At 40.4% G+C, this 23,115-nt stretch overlaps 1 protein-coding gene and 1 long non-coding RNA gene across 2 annotated transcripts in view; one reads left to right on the plus strand and one right to left on the minus strand.

Annotated features, from left to right (window-relative positions):
* The window catches only part of pkn1a (protein kinase N1a), a 48,498-nt gene that overhangs the window by 19,389 nt on the left and 5,994 nt on the right, over positions 1 to 23,115 (plus strand). The window contains 13 exon segments of the mRNA XM_032541799.1: positions 10,198 to 10,392; positions 11,422 to 11,527; positions 12,000 to 12,148; positions 12,621 to 12,741; positions 16,886 to 17,031; positions 17,784 to 17,997; positions 18,941 to 19,135; positions 19,739 to 19,848; positions 20,044 to 20,143; positions 20,146 to 20,183; positions 20,587 to 20,662; positions 22,454 to 22,589; positions 22,876 to 22,960. Of these exon segments, the coding sequence (XP_032397690.1) occupies positions 10,198 to 10,392; positions 11,422 to 11,527; positions 12,000 to 12,148; positions 12,621 to 12,741; positions 16,886 to 17,031; positions 17,784 to 17,997; positions 18,941 to 19,135; positions 19,739 to 19,848; positions 20,044 to 20,143; positions 20,146 to 20,183; positions 20,587 to 20,662; positions 22,454 to 22,589; positions 22,876 to 22,960 (1,671 nt within the window).
* LOC116705617 (uncharacterized) lies at positions 168 to 15,863 on the minus strand. The gene is made up of 3 exons (XR_004335978.1): positions 15,852 to 15,863; positions 10,457 to 10,464; positions 168 to 486 (listed from the first exon to the last, which is right to left on the minus strand). It is a non-coding gene; the product is annotated as an uncharacterized LOC116705617 (long non-coding RNA).

Here is a 23,115-nt window from a genome sequence, read left to right on the forward strand (position 1 = left end):
TGTGTGTGTGTGTGTGTGTGTGTGTGTGGGGGAGTGGGAGTGACTATATAGTGTCTGGCTTTTGTTTGATATTTAGTGTTTGTAAATGGCTTTTTGTTGAGTTTCCTCTTAGTGAAAAAATAGACCTGGAAAAGCGTAGCAACTTATTCCACACAACAGTTGCAATGTTCCTCATCAGCTATCCGCCCGTGCTCCTGAAAAGTGAAGAAAAATAAGTTTGGTATATCCAGCAACCATGTAGCTAACGTTGGAAGCAGGAAAAAGTTCAAGCTCTGTCTGCCACTTATTGTCTATGGCTGGTTGTGCTTTGCATGTGTGGGATTCCGAAGCGTCCTTAAATTCGGGAATTGCCGTTTGTTTATTCAGTGTCAAAGACCGTCCAAAGTAGTGGTACTTTGCACATTTTTGTGGGTCTGAGGTGTACGTCACTTTTTAGCTGCCAAAGCTCCCCTGCTTTCTTTGACCCTCTCTGTGTATGGTCCTGCACTGTGTTCACTCATTTTGTGGTATGAGAGTGGCCAGGAGCAAGAATGGAAAAAGCCAATGTGTGCCTCTTTTATTTATTTATAAATAAAAGAGGCACACATTTCTAATCCAGACAGATATTCCTGCAATTTATAGATGTTGCATGATGTCTTTTCACTTGATGTCCATGCCTTTAATTTTTACCTTCTAGACAAAGGCCCTGCAAACCCTGTGGTAAACCCACACAGGTCATTTTAATTATTTAAGCAGATTAGACCTCCTCAAGACTGTAGGTTTGCAGCACCTTTAATAGTTCATATAACATATTGCAGATGTGTATGTCTTCAGCCTTTCATCATGCTCCTTTCCCTGTTTAAACAACATACAAGATATACCATTTTCACCAACAGCCACAGTATCATGATCAAAAAGACTAAACCTGCTTCCTTTTTCTAACAAAATATCATTGTTTGACTGCAACTAGAGCTATTTTTTATTTTCTTTATGCTCTTTTGGTGTTCATCGGCTCATAAAGGTGTAGGATAAGAACCAGTGTTATGAGAAACAGGGAGTTTCTGAGAAACTGCATGCTTACTTTATCTTCCCTTATAAATAGATCCCTTATAAAAATGTAGCCATGTCGTAAAGCCAAATATTTTTACTTGAAGTGTGTGTTTACATTCCAACCTGGATTCATTTCAAACTATTATGGAAAAAGGTTACATCTGTGTTCTCTCCATTCATGAGAACAGTTTTTGTTTTTTTTATAAGCATGTTGTGTACTAGCCGGAGGATGATTGACAGCTGTAAGGGGATCCTCACCAACTCAACAGGGCAGCAATTGGACAATGATTGATGGGTGTCGGGACCGCTCACTGAGCATGTCTGGAATACACAGTGATTGATAGATGGCCTGCACAGCTAAGGGGCCTCCCCCTGCTGATGACAAAGATTAATGCCTGTGTGTGTGTGTGTGTGTGTGTGTGTGTGTGTGTGTGTGTGTGTGTGTGTGTGTGTGTGTGTGTGTGTGTGTGTGTGTGTGTGTGTGTGTGTGTGTGTGTTTGCAGCAGAGTAGCTGTTTGTTCCTTTCCTTTGCTTCCTTTTTTCTCTCTCTCTCTGTCTCTCGCTCTCTGTCTCTCTTCCAGGAGAGGTTCTGTGGTTATGAATATCATAGGACCACTTCACCCAGCACAGACGTGAGGATGTTTGTCATGTACAGTGTTTCCTCTAGAATTTTGTTTCTATTTAGCATCTCCCATCACACTTTCAGTCACTATGACCACTATGGTCAGAAACATTGTGCCAAAATATGAACAATAAAGTTGCTTGTCAACGGGCTTATCTGCTAATGTTAGCTACCGACCGTTACCTTGAAACCATCCAGAAAATACACAGTACCGTAGGGAAGTTACCTGAAGCTGTTCTAGTTTGCATTGATGATGTCTGCTCAGTGTGCAGACTTAAAGAAGAATCAACAACTTTGTGCAGCACATTTTATTGTTTTCAATGGAAATACAAAGTTTGATAATGATTGGAGCCAGATGAGGGTCAGGATTATGGGAGCGCAGATGGTACAACATTTTCTGGAGTTTGCCTGAGAGTTTGTTAAACTAAGATCACTAATATTATAAGGTTATAGCGGTATACAGTCAATAATCTGATAAATATTTTTTTCTGGAACTTTTTGCACCTGAAACTGCACACTCTGTGAGGATTTTCTTGTGTGTGTGTGTGTTGTGTGTTGTGTGTTGTGTTGCATTGCGTTGCGTTGTTGAGCAATAATCCAGGTGTGCATCGAGTACTCCTCCCAAGGTTTGCATTTCAAAACACATGTCAGGAGAGGGAGGGAAAGAGCTGAAGGAAGGGATTTTGAAATAAAGCCTCCCCATTTTTCCATTTAGGCCAGAGGTAATGATGCACATGAACACAGCACCTTCATGCGCCTTGTTATGGGTTTACACCACTGCCCGATGTCCTAGCTCTTACATGAGTCAACTAGGCCTGTAACAATTATTACATAATTGTCTAAATGTCAATTTATATAATTGCGTTTTCTTTGTTTAACCGCAATTAATTGCTTACATTAGCAAAAATGTTAGTCATTAGTCATATGATAATTATTGATTTAATTGTTTATTTTGTTTAGATATGCCAAATTGTAATTATATGAATGATTATTGGTCGGATTATATTTTTTTATTATTATTACTTCAATTTAGTTGCTGGAACCTATACTTGTTCATAGCTACAAAAATGACAGGGGGGATGCAGTTAGAAAAAATGTAGCTGGCTGTGTTTTTGAGCTATTATATTATCTGGGCCACATAACAGTGATATAGCCCAAACATGTAACCTGGGATTTAATTGAAACTTTAATATTTAAAAAAAAGTGACAATTATATTGTTAATTGCAATAATTTCTGAGACAAATAATTGTTCAGCAAAATTTTGAATTGTCTAAGCTCTAGAGTCAACACCTCAGAAAAGCAGCAATTTCTACTATTTCAACTATTGTCTCCTGACTACTTCTGTCCCTATGGTGCCTTCAGTGTGTGCTACATGATGTAATAACAAGAGTGGACATGGCAGATGTGTGTTGCACTTCAGCCCCATTTTTGTGCAGGATGAATGAGTTTGGCAATTGTGTTTTATCCTGTCTGTCACTGAAGAGTTGGATACAGCTCAAAGAATAAGGTTTCCTCCTCACCTGCCAAGCTGTCAGGCTCACATCAAGTTCACCTGAATCCAAGAAGTGAAGTGGCCAATAGGTGGTGAAAGCAATAGCGGCCAGGTTCAGTCAAGTTTATGAATACTGTGCTACTAAAAATGACAGATCCAACTACTGTAACAGATGCAAGGGACATTCTTGAATTAGAAAGTTTTGGCCAAAAGTGCCACTTGTTTTGCATGTATTTCAGTTTTTAATTGGTGGTTATTGTGGAAGGAAATAGAGAGGGAAGATGCAGAGGAGAAATGTTTGGGGTCAAATCATTAGTTGCAGCCCTAATGCCATATGCTATTCTATCATGCATTCTCATGAATTTCCAATCAGCCTCTTGTTTCTGGTGCTTATGTGAAAAGTATAGTATAGAAAAACATGTATGTAGTAAGTATATGCTGTATGGGAAAACTACTAAAAAATGTTGTTTATTGCTATAAACATATAAAGAATTCAGCCAGTGACCACATTCTTTGTCATTCATGAGCTATTTTGACTGGCACGGTTGTGGCACATTGTAGTTGCAGTGCGGTTGCTGTTCTTTGCCCCATTTCTTCTTTCTCTCTGCTTTTTGTCTGCTTCAACTCTGTGGCCCACTCAGCAGTGCATCTGTCTCTCTCCTCCCTCTCTTCCTGTCCCCATGCTGCTCTCTCTTTGTTTGTCTCGTCTATCTTTTTCTCTCTTTCAACACTTGGCTAACCCCTTCTCGCTCAGTCTTTTGCATCATGAGCGTGACTGGACAAACTGTCTTTTTCTCTTATCGGTGTGTTTTTTTTCCATGCTCTGTTGCAGATGGTCCAGTTGTTGACGATTGTCCATTTGTAAACGAGTAGTATTACTGCGCTGATGGCATTAGATTTCTACTGTATCCTCAAATATATTGTGTTAATTTAATTTAACAGTGTATTTTCAATCTTTCACATCAAAGGCTGTGTTAAATCAATCTTTTCTTTGAAGAAAACTGTAATGTGTGGTTTGCTTTTTATATCCCTCTTCCTCCTCGTTAACTCTATTCCTCTCTATGCCTCTCTGCTGTCATGCTGTCAGTCAGTTTGACACAAAAAGGAAATTGTATTTCCCTGGATGTTTGTCTTTTTTAGCAGAATTAAAAGTGGCTCATACAAAAGACATCCACAGGAAGTAATGAGCAAGTAACTGTAAATCCATTAGAGAAACCCTTTTGCAGACCACTTGTTTTGCATGTATTTCAGTTTTTTAGTTGGTGGTTATTGTGGAAGGAAATCGAGAGGGCAGATGCAGAGGAGAGAAGGCTGGAGGTTGATTTAGAAAGAACAAAAGGGTTAAAGGTCAAACGCTGGTAACGTGTATTGTGTGGAGCTGAAACAGTTAGCTGATTAAAGGTACCCCTGTTTACATCCACCTCTGCAAGCCCTTGCTTTGTTTCTGAATTGGAAATTTGTTCAGCCGGACAAGTAAAACAACTTTTCACACCATATACTGTGTCATATGTTTCTGACTTGCATGTCTTAATGATAGGTTGTAGTTAAATGGGAACTCCACAGATTTTACATACCAAAGTCTTCATACAGGTCATGGATAGTACAACAAGACGAGAGGGATGAACGTGACGAACGCAACACGTGTGAACATGATTTTCCAGCCCGCTTTCCTGTATGCAAATGAGGAGCGGGAGGCTTGGCTCGCCACCTCTCAAAATCGGACCAAAACCTTTTAAACTGATCTTTGTCGATCTAAAATGAAGACGGATTCAGCAACTGTATGATGAACTATTTTTGTAAAATATAAGATCGTATTCCCATAGCCGCCATGGGAGTCGTAAAGAAATTCTCGAGCAGCCAGACCCACTTGACACATTCATCCAATCAGTGGCCGGGCAAGGGCTACCTTCCACTTTGTAGTCAAGATGGCACCCGTTCAGTGCGAGTAGGGTTGTTCCACACTGAACTCTTTGAGCGTTTTTTGGGTTCATCCAGGTACCGATGAACTGATTTTGATTTGTGAGTCTGACAATGTTATACAAGTGCAATGCTGAATCAGTAGAGTTCTTAATTGTTTTTTTTATTCTCATTGAGAGATTTTAATAAATATAGTTACTTTTACATGGAAATCTTTTGAAGAGTTCAGTAATAACATTGTCAAATCACATTTTAGTTGCTTTTTGTGAGTTGATATGTACGTAACTTATAAAATAAATGGGCATATGATAACGTCTCATATTGATAGCAGATCAAAATTGTATTGTGTCAGATGTTTTTGATATCAGCAAATATTATATTGTTGTCCACAGAATCAATATAATATGGCATTGTGATAAAACTTGTGATTAACCCCTATACTATGAATCCTGTCTCCTTGTTGAGTATAGAGAGGAAATGACCAATACCGTCTCATCGTCATGATTTGTTGCTGTAAAAAAGCTTTTCTTTCTTCTTCCTCTCTATTGTTATGCGTGACTTTGAGCACAGCCAGAGCTTGTTCGTCCTCCCTTCTCTCATGGTAGAACAAGGGTCCAATCGCAGTTATAATGGCATTTTCACCTAGTTTCATATTTAACAGCAATTTTGGAGGGAGTGTACTGGAGCCGTAAGAGAACACAGATCACACCCTTTATAACAACACAGGCTTCTGTCAGAAACGTAGTGAGCTCTGTGGCCTCACTCCCCAAGAGACATGTCCTCATGTTTTTGTATGTGTCAGTGTGTGCATTCATTAAAAGTGAATGTCTGTCCTCCTATTTTTTGTCCATGTCATGTACGCTTGCATGACCACGCCTTTCCATGACCTCTGTGTGGTACTATTCCTGTACTGAGTGGTCGTTATCACTCAGTAGGAAAACTCCAGGCATTGTCCTCACAGCGGAGGACATGCTAATATTCTCTCTCTCTCTCTCTCTCTCTCTCTCTCTCTCTCTCTCTCAAACACACACACACACACACTTTACCCATGCTCTGTCTTGTCCCTCTCCATCCAGCCCAAGCCTCCTCTACGCTGCTCACACAGTCTGATTGAGCTAGCCTCGCTTGGTGCTGTAATCTACTGAATTAGTCATTAATTCCCTTAACAGTGCTGCTGAATGTTCCTCCCTAGGCAAGTTTACTAACAAGCTGCATTGGATGAGTCATTCATGATGCCCGTTAGCTGTTGCCATCTTTGTAGTGTTCCACCGGGTCAAAAGCTGAAAGATAAAATTTTGTGTTCTGATTGTATCAGCTGTCCTCTCTTTAACTGCTAGGCTCAGTTCGTTATAGTGGAGTCAGTCTAAAGGTCCTGACACACCAGCCAGACGGGTCAGAACAGTCTTCTTGGACCGTCCGGGCCTTTAAAGAGACTTATGTCCTTGTGGGACAGGTTTGTGACGACTCATCTGGTGTTGCTTTCCTATGCTACATGCAGTAACATTTGCCAGAACATATCCGGTTAACAACTGCTGCCGTTAACACGTCTTTGTCACAAGTTGTGTTGGAAGTGACAGGAGACATGTTGCCGTCAGACTCACCAACAAATGACACATCCTGAAGGGTGACTGGGACTAGGCAATTGGCTGTAAAGTATGAAGTATCTTAAAATGGAGGTTACTTTTTTTTATGTAGATGTCATAAGAGTGCATTCAAGTTACTCCTGTTCCAAAAAGAACACTAGCATCAATGCCAAATAGTACAATCAGAGCCTCAAACTGAAGTTGTCCATAATGAAATATTTGAGTAGGTTTTGTTGTTCGTCCAATATACTTGTATACTTTTATATGAAATAATATACTTGTAAGCATGTTAGGTAATTGTGTTAGCAAGCTGACATGTACTAATTAGTACTATACACAAAGTACTGCTAAGGCTGGTGGGAATGTCATCATTAGTTTTGTAAGTAATTTGTCATAAACCAAATTATTAGACCAATTTAAATTTAGTTTAATTTTAACATGGCTAAAAAGTAGCCCAAATTATCATAAGCCATCCAAAATAAGTAGCCCAGTTGTGCTGAAAACAACCCAATCTGTCAACACTGAACAAGTCATAAGAATATTAAATACTTAACCTATAATAAGTCATACTAAATCTAATCCTTACTTTGTGAAGAGTTACTTTGCATAATTCTGCATAAGAAGAACTCCAATAACATTTTCCCAGTTTAGTTTCACAAGTAGTTCACCATCTGACACACCCTCACCTTGCACTGTCTGTAGCCCAGCAGCAACACAACAATCCACAGTTACACTGAAAACAGTCTGACCTCCTTTAAGCAACAGCAGTTAGTCCATTTGTGACCAATGCTGTAATGGCAAACAACCATTTCATCAGTGTTGCTTACAGTGGAATGTTTAGACACTTTGCACAGGGAGGTGTTGTGTGTGGAGAAGATTTATTGTTTCATGTCAAAGTGTTGACTTTAGGGGAGTGCATCCTTTTTTTATTAGTTATTTGACAAATTTGTTGGCATCCTTAAGAGTATATCAACAATTTGAATCTTTTAATTTAGCAGTAGATCAAAAATCATATGATATCCCATAGTTGTGTCTACTGACAGCCAATAGATTGCTTGTGTCAAAAGTCTGACAGTGTTAATTTTTGAAAGATTATTTTTTTGGGGGGCATTTTTTCAGCCTTTATTTTGATAGGACAGCTGAAGAAGTGAAAGGAGAGAGATGGGTAATGACATGCAGCAAAGGGCCACAGGTTGGGTTGGAGTCGAATCCAGCCCCGCGTGGCTCTTTGATTTGTAGATATGGGTCGTAACAGCAATCATAATACTTCATAAAATGGGGCATAATATACTGGCCAATGTAAGGTTGTAACTGCTGTAAGAGCCAATTTGGAATAAAGTTTTTCTTTTTTTTAAAGAATAAAAATAAGAAAAAAGCTATTCCAGCAACATAGACATTTTAAAAACCAGTTGCACATGTTTAGGATTAACTGTATTTTATTTGTATGTATGTTTTGTCTCATACTTTGTTTTCTATTGATATATATTGTAACAAATCACCAGGCACTCATTCCATAATCTGACCTGAAAAACACAGATTACGGACCATATATGGCACAGTGTGACATAAAATAAACCTGTAAAATCATTTCTTTTTTCTCTTCATTTAGATTTTTATTGACAGTTTCTTCACAGTAACATGCCAGTTGTAAAACTTTATACCACGTCTACAAATAGAAGTTGGCAAGAGAAAGAAGAGAAAAACAAGTAAAAATGAAAAAAGAGAAACTGCCTGGGAAGTACCTTCTTAAACTTACAGCCTGAAGTTGTAGTTATCCATCAGTTATTGTTCCAGTCCAATGTCTTCATTTTGAGTCTTGTAAAATTCCATTTTGTTTCCTATTTACTTTCAAATTATGCTTCCAAAAGTCTCATTTTATGTGTCAGTTTCTCCATTACATATATCTCATCAACGGTATTTAGCCACAGATAATTGTGGTATTTCCTTGCACCAATGTCTGGTGATAGCTTTCTTACTCGCTACTAAACTGTATGCTCATTTTCCAAAAGGATGATGTTGGAGGATAGCTTTAGTGCGCTAACTTTACCCACCACTGTTTTCAGATAAGGCTGTGACTGTAAGTCTTGTCTTTCTATAGGGGAAGGACAGTCACCACTGGGGTTTGTAGATGGGAAACTAGAAATCAAGCAAGCAGCAGAAATGCGTCCAAATTTTACTGTTTGGCTTTGATCCAATACTTAGAAAACGCATCCTTCCCTTGTTTCCTCTCTCAAGATCGTATCACCGACCCAAGTGAGAGCAAAAAACAAACTGTCACAAATTCACTGTAAGCCAGATCTGATTTATCGGTGAACATAAGCATCTGAGACTGCGACTTGACATTGTTCAAGCCTTCTGCCACTGAACCAGGAATAATTTACAAAACTTTGAGAGTGAGAATGTGTCCTTGATGTATAGAATATCTGTCCTTCTTCTCTGTGCCTCACTCTCCACTGACAGCAGCAAAATCTCAGAGGAAACAGGAAAGGCCTGAGCAGCTTGGTGTTGGGACGGATATCCTCTTTTGGAGGCGTTCCCCCTCCTCCCTCACTTAACTCTCCCTCTCTATCTCTTTTTATCATAATCCTCCCCTTAACCCATTTTGCTCTCTTTGTGGCATTAGCTGGTTGGCCAAGTTTAGGAGCGTACCAAAGATTTATGTTCCCCTGTATTTTTGGGCTTTTATCGTATCTGAGTGAACTATGTGTTGGCATGGTGACGAGGAGGATGAGGACAGCTCGGAGGTGAAGTGTTGTTGGCTTGTTTGTTTGATTTGTGTGTTCCTGTAATAGTGGGTGAGTGGCAGTGATTTCTAGTGATTAACACTCTGCTGAGTTCCTGATTGTGTGTCTGGTTTGTTGAGTCTCCAGATCTCTGCTAGAAATGATAGGAATGTTTAAAAAGACAAAGGAAGTGAGTAGAAACTTGTGGGGACTAATTGTCTACTGAGTCCTAAATTGTGTTGTCACAATTTTAAATTGTCATTTAAATTGAGATGTTCACGGCATTTCTCAGCCAGTAGAGATAGACTGCTTCATGAGGAAAGGCTGAAAGAGGACAATGGACTGGTCATGGGACAGATTTGTAATTCACTTTGATGTTTGTTTAGTCTTGAGTTTTAGCCCATTTGGCAGGCAGACTATCTTGAAAATGGCGTTTCTAATGACTCCTGAACTTAGTGACTCTAAAGCTTTTCTCGTAAGCAGGTTGGACATTGGAGATTTGTTTTGAAATATTGTAAGCATTCGCTGACCAAGATTTGACATTCCTCACTGCTCCTCCTGCTTGCTTTTCTAGCATTTTCATTTTCCCCAACTTTGCCCTTTTTCCGTGCCCCCGCCATCACTATCATCTCTCCTTCGCTATCTCTTTCCTCCCATTACTGCCTTATCTTGCTGACCATCTCTTCCTCTTCTGTCTACTTCACTCTTAACACCTCTTACAAGGCTGACTATGTTGTAAATTAAGCATTGTATTGTCATAACAAATATTTTAATTTTTGTTTATTTTATTTTTATACCCTTTTCCCTTCTTTCTCCATTCACCCGTCCAGAGTGACCCAGATGGACTGTCTGTTCTGGAGCAGCTCGGCCTGGACCAGAATTCGGATTTCTCCGATTCCAGTGTGCAGCAGCTTCTAGACGAGCAGCGCGAAAGGATCCGTAGAGAGATTCGTAAGGAGCTGAAAATCAAGGAGGGAGCTGAAAACTTACGGAGGGCAACAACAGACAAGAGGAACGCACAGCAGGTTAGCCAGTTGTCTTCAGATCCTCTCAAAGCCTTTACCCACCAGGACCTGTAGGAGTCCAAACCTTTCCAGCTTCTTCTTTTTTTTCTTGTCATACCAGTCAAATGTCTTATTTTTTGTAGATAAGAGCCTTTAAACAGGTTCCAAACTGATAATGAATGATCTGACAGAACAAAGAGAAAGTCAAGGATTTGCCAAAAGGACACTTTACAAGGATACTTAATATGAGAACGCATCTTTGATTGACACAACATCAGTAGGAAGGCAGGAATTAAAAGATATGGTCCCGAAAGCGCTCTGATTTTTAAGTTGGGAAGTCGTTAACAGTGGCTGGTTAATCAGTTTACAGGAATTGGGTAGCTAGTATGTTAGGTTGTTGTCCTGTTTATCTTTTCAGAAAGCTAAGACCCTCTGAAGGATCTGGCACTTTTTTTAAAGCCTCATGTGACCCATGTTATGATCTTTATTCACACAGTAGTAAACTCACGGAGCACATATTTTCACATTGTAACGCAGAGCAGGAATGCCACACAGACTCAAACATTTACTTCCCGGGCCTGCCCAGTACAGCTGCACCATCTCTGTCTGTTGCTAGAAGTGAGCGAGCAGTTGGAGAGTTAAATGCATTGCTCACAAATAATATATTTTAAAAATAAAAAGCGAACACCTTTAAGCAAATAGTTTCCGTCACTTATCAACAGATTACAAGGATTCAATTGGTTTCATTTAGTTTGACAGGTATATATTGCCTGCTTAAGGCATTATGTCTGCATCAAGTGCATTGAACACGATTAAGACAAAAAGTCAACATCAAAATAGGAAACATTATGGCAACACCTTAATAATTAAGTAGATTTATTGGTATATAATGTACAATATTAAAGGACAATGTCTTGTAGAACTTGTTCAAAATCGAAAGTCTGCTTTCTAGCCTTTCATATTCTTGCACGTATTGCTGATGTCTTATGTCCATTGTCCAAAGTTTCATAACCAGAAATAATGTTCTGCTGTATTCGCTCATGCCTATAGGTGGACAGCCAGTTGCGTTCTTCTAACCGCAAGCTGGACAATCTACATGCTCAGCTGCAACAACTGGATGCTCACATTGTGGTGAAGGGAGGAGATGAGAATAAAGGTATGTATGTGAAAAACTGACATCCCTATTGTCAAATAAACCTGCTCATATTGGGACTTCTTTAACCAAAGCAGTTTCAGATTATTGAGCAGGACTGCTTTATTTATTTATTTATTTTATCATTATTTTTAGTTTATTTTTTGGGCATTTTAGGTCTTCTATTTCGACAGGGCATGAAAGGGGAGCGAGAACGACATGCAGCAAAGGGCCGCTGGTCGGAGTCAAACCCGCGGCCGCTGCGTCAAGGAGTAAACCTCTATACATAGGCTGGCACTCTACCAACTGAGCTACCCAAGCGCACCAGTCAGATTCATGTGTGTCCATGGCAACAAGACTAATCCAAAAGTCAAGAGACATGTTATTTGACATTACATGAAATTCCCCCAAGAGTATTTTGACTTTACAGTGCACCGTGTGAACCCTCATCTTGTTTCTTTTTATATCGTTGCCAACCTTTTCCTTCTCTCCCCAGATGAGTGTCCTCAGTCTCCTGGGACTGAGAGTCGTACGTCAGCCCACAAGGATCGCATTGCTGCCCTGGAGAGACAGCTCAACATCGAGCTTAAAGTCAAACAGGGAGTTGAAAACATGATCCCTATCTACGCTAATGGATCCACCAAGGTACAGGCTTACATTGGCTTAATCCAATACTACACATTCACACATCTTAACACAGCTCAACAGAACAATGTACACACAGCAGATAAAACACGCAAGGGTGCAGAAGTGTATTCATACAGACACATTTATATAATGAGCATGTTGTAGGGTATAGTACACATTATACCTTTCCTCCAACTGGTGTGTGTGTGTGTGTGTGTGTGTGTGTGTGTGTGTGTGTGTGTGTGTGTGTGTGTGTGTGTGTGTGTGTGTGTGTGTGTGTGTGTGTGTGTGTGTGTGTGTGTGTGTGTGTGTGTGAAACCTGCACTTCCCTTTCTGTTTAACTACTTTTAAGATACAAATCTAACGCATCAACAGCATCATTCAGTCAACAGAAAGGAAAAAGAGATTAAGGATTCTTCACTATTGCTCAAAGGTTTCTAGTATACTATTTACCTTCCTGCTCCCTGTCATGTGACTCTGCTCCAATCAGGACAAGAAGATGCTTCAGACAGCCCAGCAGATGCAGCAGGACAGTAAGACCAAAATTGACATCATCCGCATGCAAATCCGCAAGGCTGTGCAGGCTACGGAGCACAATGATGACACACAGGGTAAGTTTGATTGGCTGGTTAATTACTGTGCACAAATTATTGTTGACATAGTTAAAAATTCAGTACTAGTAATGCAAAACACACTTTTGGCACCCTTCAAGTTCCAATAAATCAATAAGAGTTAGTCACCTTGGCTTGGAGATTTAAATGAGCTTAACTGTTCATTTCAGATGCTGTCTATGATTGCTTTGTGTTGTGCTCTCAAGTATAACTCTCTGGTTTATGACAATGGTCAGCTGGCAATGACAGGATGCTTTTTATCTCTTTATCTTTATGCTTTAATTTTCTCTGCATGCATGTCAGACACTGTGTCCTGAGCAGCAGTTCCACACAGCAGACACATTAGCATAAACAGATCAATAGAGAGCTGGCTCAGTGTTTTCACTTTGCTTTAGTATTATAAGGAAGAAGATGAAGAGGATAGTAAGGATTGAAACACAGTGGACTGTGTTGTGCAAGTGTGTGTGTGGGATGGGCAAATAGTGTGAGCGTGTGATACGAAGCCTGTGAAATGGCCCACCTGGCTCATTACCACGATCAATCAAATTCACACACAGATGCACCAAACCCAAAAAAAAATCCAACCCTCAAACAAAAGGACCGGTAGATAAAAAGTCTCTTTCACACACAAATGCTCGCTTAGTCAGGACGGCTGTGGCTCAGGTAGTAGAGCCTACCAATCGGAAGGTTGGGGGTTCGATCCCAGGCCCTGCAGTAGGTGAAGTATCTTGCAACATTGGATTTGAATGTTTATCTGATGAGCAGGTGACACCTTATATGGCAGCCTCGGCCACCAGTGTATGAATATGTGTGAATGGTGCCTACTGTGTAAAAGCACTTTGAGTAGCGGGGCAGCGGTGAACTAAAGGTTAGAGAATAGAGCTTGTGACCGGTAGGTCATCGGTTCAATCAACCCTTGCCGACAGGATGAAATCTAGGTGAAGAGTGGTGCTTGTCCCTCATCACCACGGAATTGAGCCACCCTTGAGTAAGGGCTTAACCTCCAACCACTCCAATGGAGCTGCTCAGTGGCCAGCAGATCAGACTGTGGTTGTACTGGGCAGCTACCAGGTATTAAAGTGTAACTGTGGGAATGTGATCAGGGCATTCCTGCAAAAAAGAGGCATCCTCTCAGTGAGCCTTCCTCCCTGATATGGGCAAGGTGGAGGCTGGGGGTGTGGCCTTGACCAACTGCAACTTTGCACTTTTGAAAGCCATTTCTCTCATGGGTGGGCCAATTCTCTCGGTGAGCAAAGCAGAGAAAGGAGAGGTAACCTTGCCCCTTATGACCTCATAAAGAGCAAGATTCCAGATCGGTCCATCTGAGCTTTCATTTTCTCAAAGGCAGAGCAGGATACCCAGGGCTTGGTTTACACCTATCACCATTTCTAGCCAGCGCTGACTGGAAGGAGACGTTGGGTGCTTAAAACACCGATAAACAGAAAAGCGCCTTTATAAATACAGTACAGTAATTTGTTGCTCTGTGTAGAGACCGAGCACAAACATTGTCTGAGCAGATGATTGCTTGTGTTAAATGTGCAGAAGTAGGGTTGTGTACTTAAACGTGCAATCCAACAAACAAATGTGATCTCCCATACTTTCTCTTCTTTCTGACACACACTCACTCACATTATTATTATTATCTTGTGGCAGAGTGATCTACGTCATTCAGGGCAGGTGAATGAGTTTCTGTATGGCAGTGAGTACCATTAAGGCCCCTTTGTTTGGGAAATGGACCAATTGATCACGGTCACAAGCGGAAGATGGGAGAGAGCAATGAAAGGTGGTAGACGTAAAATACACATTTTAAGGATGGTGTGTTCCCTTTGGTTATATATTGGTTTCTGTCAGACTCCGTCAGTTTGTGGCTATTTTGGGAAGTGGGCTTTTAAAGCAAAGAAGATGATGGCCATTTGGAAGGATTATTTAAGGGCCATACTGTATCCCTCTGTGTCATCTATGTGGAAAACCTATTGGGTTTAAATGAATTGAAGGTCCCTTCACACAATAAAAATATTATTATAGATGTTAATGACCAGACTAGGCAACTATGACTTTGTACGCAAAGGGGAACTCCACTAATTTTACACATCAAAGTTTGTTTAGAGCTTATGCGGCGTAATAATGCAAATGTGAATAAAAGTTCTCTAAAGCCTCCAAAGGGAGTCATGTGAATCTAATAAACTGCTTTGAGTGAGCGTCGGTTGGGGCTAAAAACTACATATTTGAAAAAGAAAAGGATTTGCGGGTATGGAGTTAAAAAAAAAAAAGTAAGCCTACCAGACCTCTGTAGCTGCTCCTCATCTCTGCTTTAGGCTACCGGCATTAGCCGCTAATAGCATCACGTGGGTAATGTAGGTGCCAGGAGAAAGAAGAATGCGTGGAATAAAAAAGACTATCTCTGGTTCTGCTTCATCGTTTTTGATTCATGATGATAGTCTGACAGTATTTTAAGCAGTGCAATGCTAAATTTGTGGAGATAGGGTTTAATAAAGTTTAGTTCCTCAAAACCTTAACTTCTATTATGTACAAATACTGATTATACTGTGTATATAAAGTGTATGTCTTTCTACACTTTAACTGTAGGTATTTTGTTTTTATTGCCTGTAATATAATTATTAACACACTGTAGTCTCTGGACTCTGTATCTGCTCCCCCCCCCCCCCCCCTCTCTCTCCTCTCTCTCCTCTCCTCTCTCTCTCTTTCTCTCTCTTTCTCTCTTTCTTTACCCCCCCCCCCACACACACACACACACCCCACAGGTTGTGTGTATAATGTACACAGACAGACAGTCTCCAGGCACCACACCCGGTAAAGGGGTCATCTAGCAGGGTCTGGGCTCCAGGCAGAACACCTTATTAGGAGATAAAAGCATCCACATCCATCTCCACCCTACCTCCCCCTTTTCCTTTCTTTCTCCTCCTGTCTCGTGCAGTGCTTGAACAACTCATAAGTCATAAAAATCATTTTTGAATCACTCCTCTGTGTTCTTTTGTCCTTCCTCTTTACTAACCTGGTCCTTTTTTTAATACTATTTATCCTATTGTCCTTTTCCTTATCTCATGCCTCCTCTCCCCATATCTGTGTGCTCCATTGTGTTTGTTGCCCACTGTGAGAGGCTGCTACTGTGCCATTAAGCTAACCACTCGGCTGTAACAAAGCTTCCCAGGTGTTACTCTGAGGCTGACCACATGTCTGTTTTTCTGAGTGAGGGAGCTTGAGTATGTTTTTTCCTTTTGACTGATAGCATTGCACCCCATTTTTGCTTTGATCTAGCTGACCAATTGTCAGTGCTTTATCAGTGGTGTTGGTTGCATTCTGAGGTGGCTGTTAGTCTACAGTGGAGAGTGACTGGAAATATGAAAGTGTTAGAAGGAATTGATATAAATTTTGCACTGGCCTTTCATATCAAATGTCTCCTCCTAAAGCATGTAAGTAGGTCTTTGTCACATCATGATCAGAAAAGTGGCAGTTAAATTATTATTATTATTATTATTGTATCAAATATTTCCCATTCAAAACATCTATCTAATTAGGGGTAGATGTGACCCGTGGCAACAACAGGGAATATAAAAATTATATTTCATACCGGACAACAAGCTGTTATTACCTTAAAATTATATGAAATCGTATTTTAATATGTGAGATATCACTCATTTGTTTTTATTCTCTATGACTTAACAAACTCGTTACTTAATGGCAATATGATTTCATTTAAATCTCGACATCAAATCTCACAAAAATATTAAAGAAAAAATGGACATGAGGGGTTTTGTTGGCTTTGAAAAGTGGGAATGAGAAAGCTATTTGGAAACAGAGGTTGGAACTAAAGTTAATGTTGTTTACTGGGGAGCACTCAGGGGCTGCTCACCTCCCTTTGGGCGCTGCTAATGTTTTCTTTGTCTGACTCTTGTGTAATGCATGACATGCATTAAGGCATTAACCTAACTCAGTATGCCCAGGGGAGTTCCGTAGATCACGCCACTGCCAAAACAAAGTCTGAAGTCTTAACGTGCACCTGCCAAGATCGAACTATAGAGTATAACTGAATGAAAGTTGCTATGATATAACAGCCTCAGTTGCATTGCGTAAAAGCCTCTACTCTGATGCACAGTTATGTGATTTGTCCGTCTTAACATTGCAGGTAACCAGGACCTCTGTGGGATGGAGCTGCGTATTGAAGAGCTGAGGCATCACTACAGGGTGGAGCATGCTGTTGCTGAGGGGGCCAAAAATGTGCTCAAGCTCCTGGGGGCCAACAAGGTCCAGGACAAGAAAGCCTTGTCTGAAGTAGGATTGGACAGACACGCACACATCCTGCAACCACAAACCCTTCCTCAAACACACATTTGTTAATGCAAAGCTGTGGAAGAATTTATTTCTTTCTAGCTCTACCTCTAGACAAACCCATTTTAACTCCTGTGTTCTGTTCTTTTCTCCACCCTGTACCATTGTACTTTTATGTTCAACCATTTTTTACATTATCATCGCATTATAAGGTGTCTGAATGTGAAAAGCTTTCTCTTTATGGGTCCAACAATAGGCAGAAGATACCAAAGGCGATGTTGCACCATAAACTAATTTCCTCTCAAGTCAGATATTTCACAGAGCAGCTTCAATTACTGTGCGATCTCTTTTCAAAATAACATTTGCAACATCTACACAACAGCTGCTGCAAAATTGTATTTGGCCTAACAACTCCAAATAACCATACATCGTAAATGTTGTTCATCGTATTTGTTGTTCAAAGGTTTTTTGAACCCCCTTAACCACACACAGCAAAGGCTGAAAAGCAAATATCAAAGTAGTAGTGTAGTTTTATGCAGTATATTGTGGTATAGAGCCTCTTTACTGGACATTGTTACAACAATACTCATATTTTGTTATTATAAAAAGTATAATATGTATAAAATGTCACTTAAATATGTTAGGAGGGATGGATTATGTGGGCCAAGCAATTGTATAGAGAGGCAATAGTTTACTTAATGTCACCCAGTGCATGTAAATGTGTATTATAGCTGCTCTGTGTTGATGCTCTGTAGGCGCAGTCTCGTCTGAGCGAAGCTTCTCAGCGGTTGGACCTGCTGAGGTACTCTCTGGACCAGCGTCTGGCAGAGCTGCCTGAGGACCATCCCAAGGCCAGTATCATCAAAGAGGAGCTAGTTCTGGCCTCCTCCCCTGTCTTCAGCTCTCGCCATGGCGCCCCCTATCACCACAACCAGTACAGCACCCTCAGCAAGCCCTCTCCTCTCACTGGTACGTAATGCAAAACAAAGTCAAGCAAGCTCACACCACGAGGAGTCAGCATTGATACACACACCAACAAATGCTTATTTATGACAACATGTAAAGCACTTTATTCCATGGTTTAGATGAGCATAAGAGCCTACGGTAAAAGACATTGGTGTTAACATTTAACACGCTGCCACTGTGCAAACTACAAAGAAGTGTCATTGAGGACCTTAGTTTGTGTCTTTGTGGTGCCATTGTATTGAGGTAAGATGAGGTTTTCTCTCCTGCTATTTTAAATAAAAACACCATTTCAATATTTGCGGAGACTATTGACCAATAAATTGGTAACTTTTTTTTGGTTTCATAATCATGTCTTGCTGTGTTTAAATTCTGTTTTTAATATAATATCCAAGTTTGTTTACACTGTGATTTTGCAAACAATCCGACAATCTTTTGTTCCAAAGACATGCATTTGTTATTGACAACACTATTAAGTAAATTTCAGTGACAAAACACTGCAGTAGTAAGCACAGATTATTTTTAATCTTTTCATACACAAATCTGAACATTAGAAGAAGAGTTATTGTGCATCAGACATTTAACTGCCTTAACAGAGGAAAATACATTCATGTGGCAAAAAGAGGACATACAAATAAGGAAATTTAAAGACATATTTATTCTAGCGTGAGTGAACATAACTCAATTGATGGCCATAAAATATATATAGAGTAAGAATATAATGTGTATATAATGTGTGATGGGTTTGTTATGGCTGTTCAGTGACTTTTAGGCCGGTAATTCAAATTTCTGTTTATGTCCAACCAATGATGGCTATTTGTAGGAGGAAGGTGTTAGGCTTTTCCAGGTGCACCTGATCTTTGTAAATCTGCACATCTATGTTTGTGTTCACGGAGATTAGTCTTGAATTTACAAAGATTTGTTTATGGGACCTCCTCTCTGTCTTCAGGTACCTTACAGGTGCAGGTACTGGGCTGTGGGGGGTTGTTGGAGGTGGTCCCAGGTCGCAATAAAGGGACAGCTGTCATGTTGCCCTGCTACAGCCCTGGAGACACCAGGTCCTTCATGAGAGGCAGCAAGGGACTCTACGGAAGGAGCGGCTCAGTCAGCGGGAAGACACCCAGCAAGTCAGACGAGCTCTCCTGTAAGTGTGTGTTTGTGTCTGTTTGTTTGCGTGTGTCTGTGTGTGTCGTGTTTGGTTTAATCTTCTAAGAACATTCCATGCTAATAAATACTCCCGAATATATAATGTTGTTCAAATGGTCCACACTCTTTTAATTTGGGATATTTTTCATCACAAATAGTGTAACACGTACTGTCACTTTCAGCGCAAAATAGCTTAGTAGCAAATCTATATTAAGACTTACCGTCACTTTAGGTACTGTGGGTCACTGCTCACACCTAATGGCACAGTCAGCAACATCAACAAATTTAGCTGAATTGCCTCAGTAAACCGAGCAAACAATTCACAGCCAGATTTTTTAGGTATTTCCTTTTCTGCAGTGTCTCCAAGTACCTTGATGACAATCAATAATCAATACTTAAATTTTATTGTTGGAACGTGAGCATACAGTAGCTTTTATTTTTATAGTGGTCAGAGCTAAAGTGCCACATTCTGTATAGGAATGTCATCTATGGAGGATCAAATGTGCTTGCATTCCTATGTTGCAGTGTATTGTTTGTTAATTGTTGTGTTAAAAAAAGAGGATCAAATGTGCTTATAGTGTGTGTGCTTTTGCGTGTGCAGCTGAGGTCAGTGCCGTGCTAAAGCTGGACAACAGTGTGGTGGGCCAGACACCTTGGAGGACTGTGGGAGAACAGGCTTGGGACCAGACCTTCACTGTGGAGCTGGAAAGGGTCAGTATGTACACACACATTTTTTTTTTTTTTTAATTATGCTAGTTGGTAGTTGCAACAGTTAACACAGTTGGGTGACTCTGTGTGTGTGTGTGTGTGTGTGTGTGTGTGTGTGGTGTGTGTGTGTGTGTGTGTGTGTGTGTGTGTGTGTGTGTGTGTGTGTGTGTGTGTGTGTGTGTGTGTGTGTGTGTGTAGTCGAGGGAGATGAGATTGCAGTCTACTGAAGGACTATCGCTCGTTTGTGCTTTGAAGTACCTGAAGCTGGAGGAGTTCCTGGACAACCAGAAACACAGAGTTCACTCGAGCTGGAGCCTCAGGGCCTGCTGCTGGCCGAGGTACAAGCACATACACACACATGCACACAAACACAAACCTTGACATAAACTGACACACACTCCATCAAAAAAATGGGAAAAGGGACTGCCACACAAGGTGGACACAGATGCAGATCCTTGCCTACATGACACCCGTCTATGGAAGTGCTATAAATACACACAGATATTCAAATGTGCCCCTTTACACCTGCCCACACAAAGACGCACAAGCTGTCACACACACATGCAACATGAACAACACTGCTTTGATATGTCAAACTTGAAAGGTTCAATTGTCTGAGTGTGATGTCTGAAAAGTGTGTGTGTGTGTGTGTGTGTGTGTTTGTTTGTTTGTGTGTGTGTGTGTGTGTGTGTGTGTGTGTGTGTGTGTGTGTGTGTGTGTGTGTGTGTGTGTGTTCTCCAGGTGACCTTCTTCAACCCGGTCATTGAGAGAGTCCCTCGCCTCCAGAGGCAGAAGAAGGTCTTTTCTAAGCAGCAAGGTGAGACGGAGTGGAAGCACAGAAAAATAGGCTGGTCTTGAGAATAATGGAAGTGTCAGTACAGTTTACATAGATGACCTTTTGAAATTAACAAACATTAGTTGTGCTGAAACTGGCTTTTTCTCAATGAGAAAAAAACATAACCAGGATGGGAAGAAACACTTCTGCTATTCAGTACACTGTTTTCATTTTGACAACAGCACCATCTAGTGGTGAGTAAATCATCTTGTTGCTTCAAGATGATGACAACTTTATGTATGCAGCGCTGACCAAAAACAAAGATAGGAAGTACTTCATTTAAACAAGCTGTAACACAGATATTAAAATAAAGCAGAAAATCCACTTTAAAAAAACCACAACAATTGATCCAAAACCTGGAAAGGTCTTTGATTACTAATGAGAAAGACTAGTCCCTCTCTTTCCAGTTATCAAGGAGGTTTTGGAAAATTATTTGAAATGTATATTAATTTAAGTGTTCATTTATATGTAATAATAAATGAACACTTAAATTAATATACATTTCAAATAACCTACACTCTCATTGTTTTTACATGTGACCCCTTTAAGATTTGTACTATCTATAAAAACAATGAATACACCATGAAGATACAAAAATAATTATTGCCAAGTAGATTTTCAAATACAAGGAATTAAAACATACTCAAAGAATTCAAGTAAAAGGCAATTACTGTAAAAGACAACAAAATAATATAGTATAGAAAACTGCAATAAAATATATTTAAAAAAACAATTATGTACAATATAACTGTTTTGTGCAGGAATATGCTAAATATTGACCAGGGAATGCACCAAAGTTCACAGTATGACATTTAGAGAATAAGTGCAATGTACAGACCTAATAGTCCAAAAGATGTGCGTTTAATAAAACACATAGAGACAGATGTTAAATGTTTATGTTACAATTATAGGTTAATTAAAGAAAGAGTTCCTAATTAGTCAGGGAAAATATAAATTAAATTCAGATTTGATCAGAGCTAATACTGGAAAGCCCATTTCTTACATACAAAACTTACAATTTGCAACATGAACACACAACCCTGCCTCCACCCTTCGTCATCACCACCCACCCAGACAGAAATCAAGAAGAGATGACACAGCAACTACAATATTTAGAGACAATAAACCAAATGAACATGTATAAAAGTCCACCATACACGTCTCTTCCCAAAACAAATCTTCTTCGGCACTCTCCAGAAAGCTAATTTTCAAGTATAGACATCGAACCTGTTTATAACATTTTTTTTAAATGCCGCCACCCTAGCGGGACCCAGCTTCTTATGTGCTTATCCATCCTCCTTAGGATTGATCCATCTCACTGCACCAATAATCTTGGGCTTTATGGAACCTGGGGCACTACAATCTAACATAGGTTATCATGTATTCCGGTCCTGGACCTTATGGTACATTCCTGGACCTTATCACAGGACCATAGGACATGTTATTGGTGGTCCTTTGTCTTCCATTATCAACAATTTGGTGTGTCTTTCAGACCATTTGTAAACAATCTGGAAGTCCAATAGAAGCGATGCATAATCTTGAACTAAATGAGGCGCACCCTAACATTGCGTGACTCCTCATCAACCAGTGTAGATCCCTTTCCAATGTCTTTTTGAGGGCTGTGTAGGCTTCATCCCCCAGGTTCTGCATAAGCATAGAATAATAACCAGAAGCCTCTTGACATTCACAAACAGAAATTTAAAAATCTTGATGATCTGCTCTGGGAGACATACATCATTGACTCTAGATGTGTGTATGTGCGTGTGTTTCCAGGCAAGGCTTTCATTCGGGCTCGTCAGATGAATGTGGATATCGGGACCTGGGTGAGGCTGCTTCGAAACGCCATTCCTACTGTCAACAACTCAGGAACCTACAGTCCCAGTGCACACAGCCTGACACTCAACTCTGGGTGAGACAAACACAATGCATAAGCCACACAGATGCATGCACTCCACTTCATTGTACTAGACACACAGCGTCCACGTGTGATGTTTGATGGCCATCAGTCAGACTTTGCTATCAAATGCAGCAGCATTCCTTGAACCTTTTTTCCTTGTGTTTCCTGGCAAAGTATAAAGCATGTGATGCTTTCTCTGTCCCCCGTCTAACAACCCTTTTGTGTTTGTCTCTGTCCATTTTGTCTGTCTGCATCGCTGTGTTGGTCTGTTTGTTTGTGTCTATGTACATTTTTACAGGGAGGTGTCAGTGGAGAAGTTAAGTCTGGACAGCGACTCTCCGATACGAGGCGATTACAAGAGAGACATGGACGCACATACCCCGGTGAGACAGACAGAGAGAGAGGAATCCCGGGAAATGGGGGAGGTGTGTGGGTGGGTCTACTGCAGTAAATCCACTCTGTTTGCTGTGGGATGAAGGGAATCTCTCTATTTAACATGGAATTAATTGCTCAAGCTGTGATCCACAAGTAAGACTAA

This window comes from Etheostoma spectabile, chromosome 2, assembly GCF_008692095.1.
Source record: "Etheostoma spectabile isolate EspeVRDwgs_2016 chromosome 2, UIUC_Espe_1.0, whole genome shotgun sequence".
Classification (NCBI taxonomy): domain Eukaryota; kingdom Metazoa; phylum Chordata; class Actinopteri; order Perciformes; family Percidae; genus Etheostoma; species Etheostoma spectabile.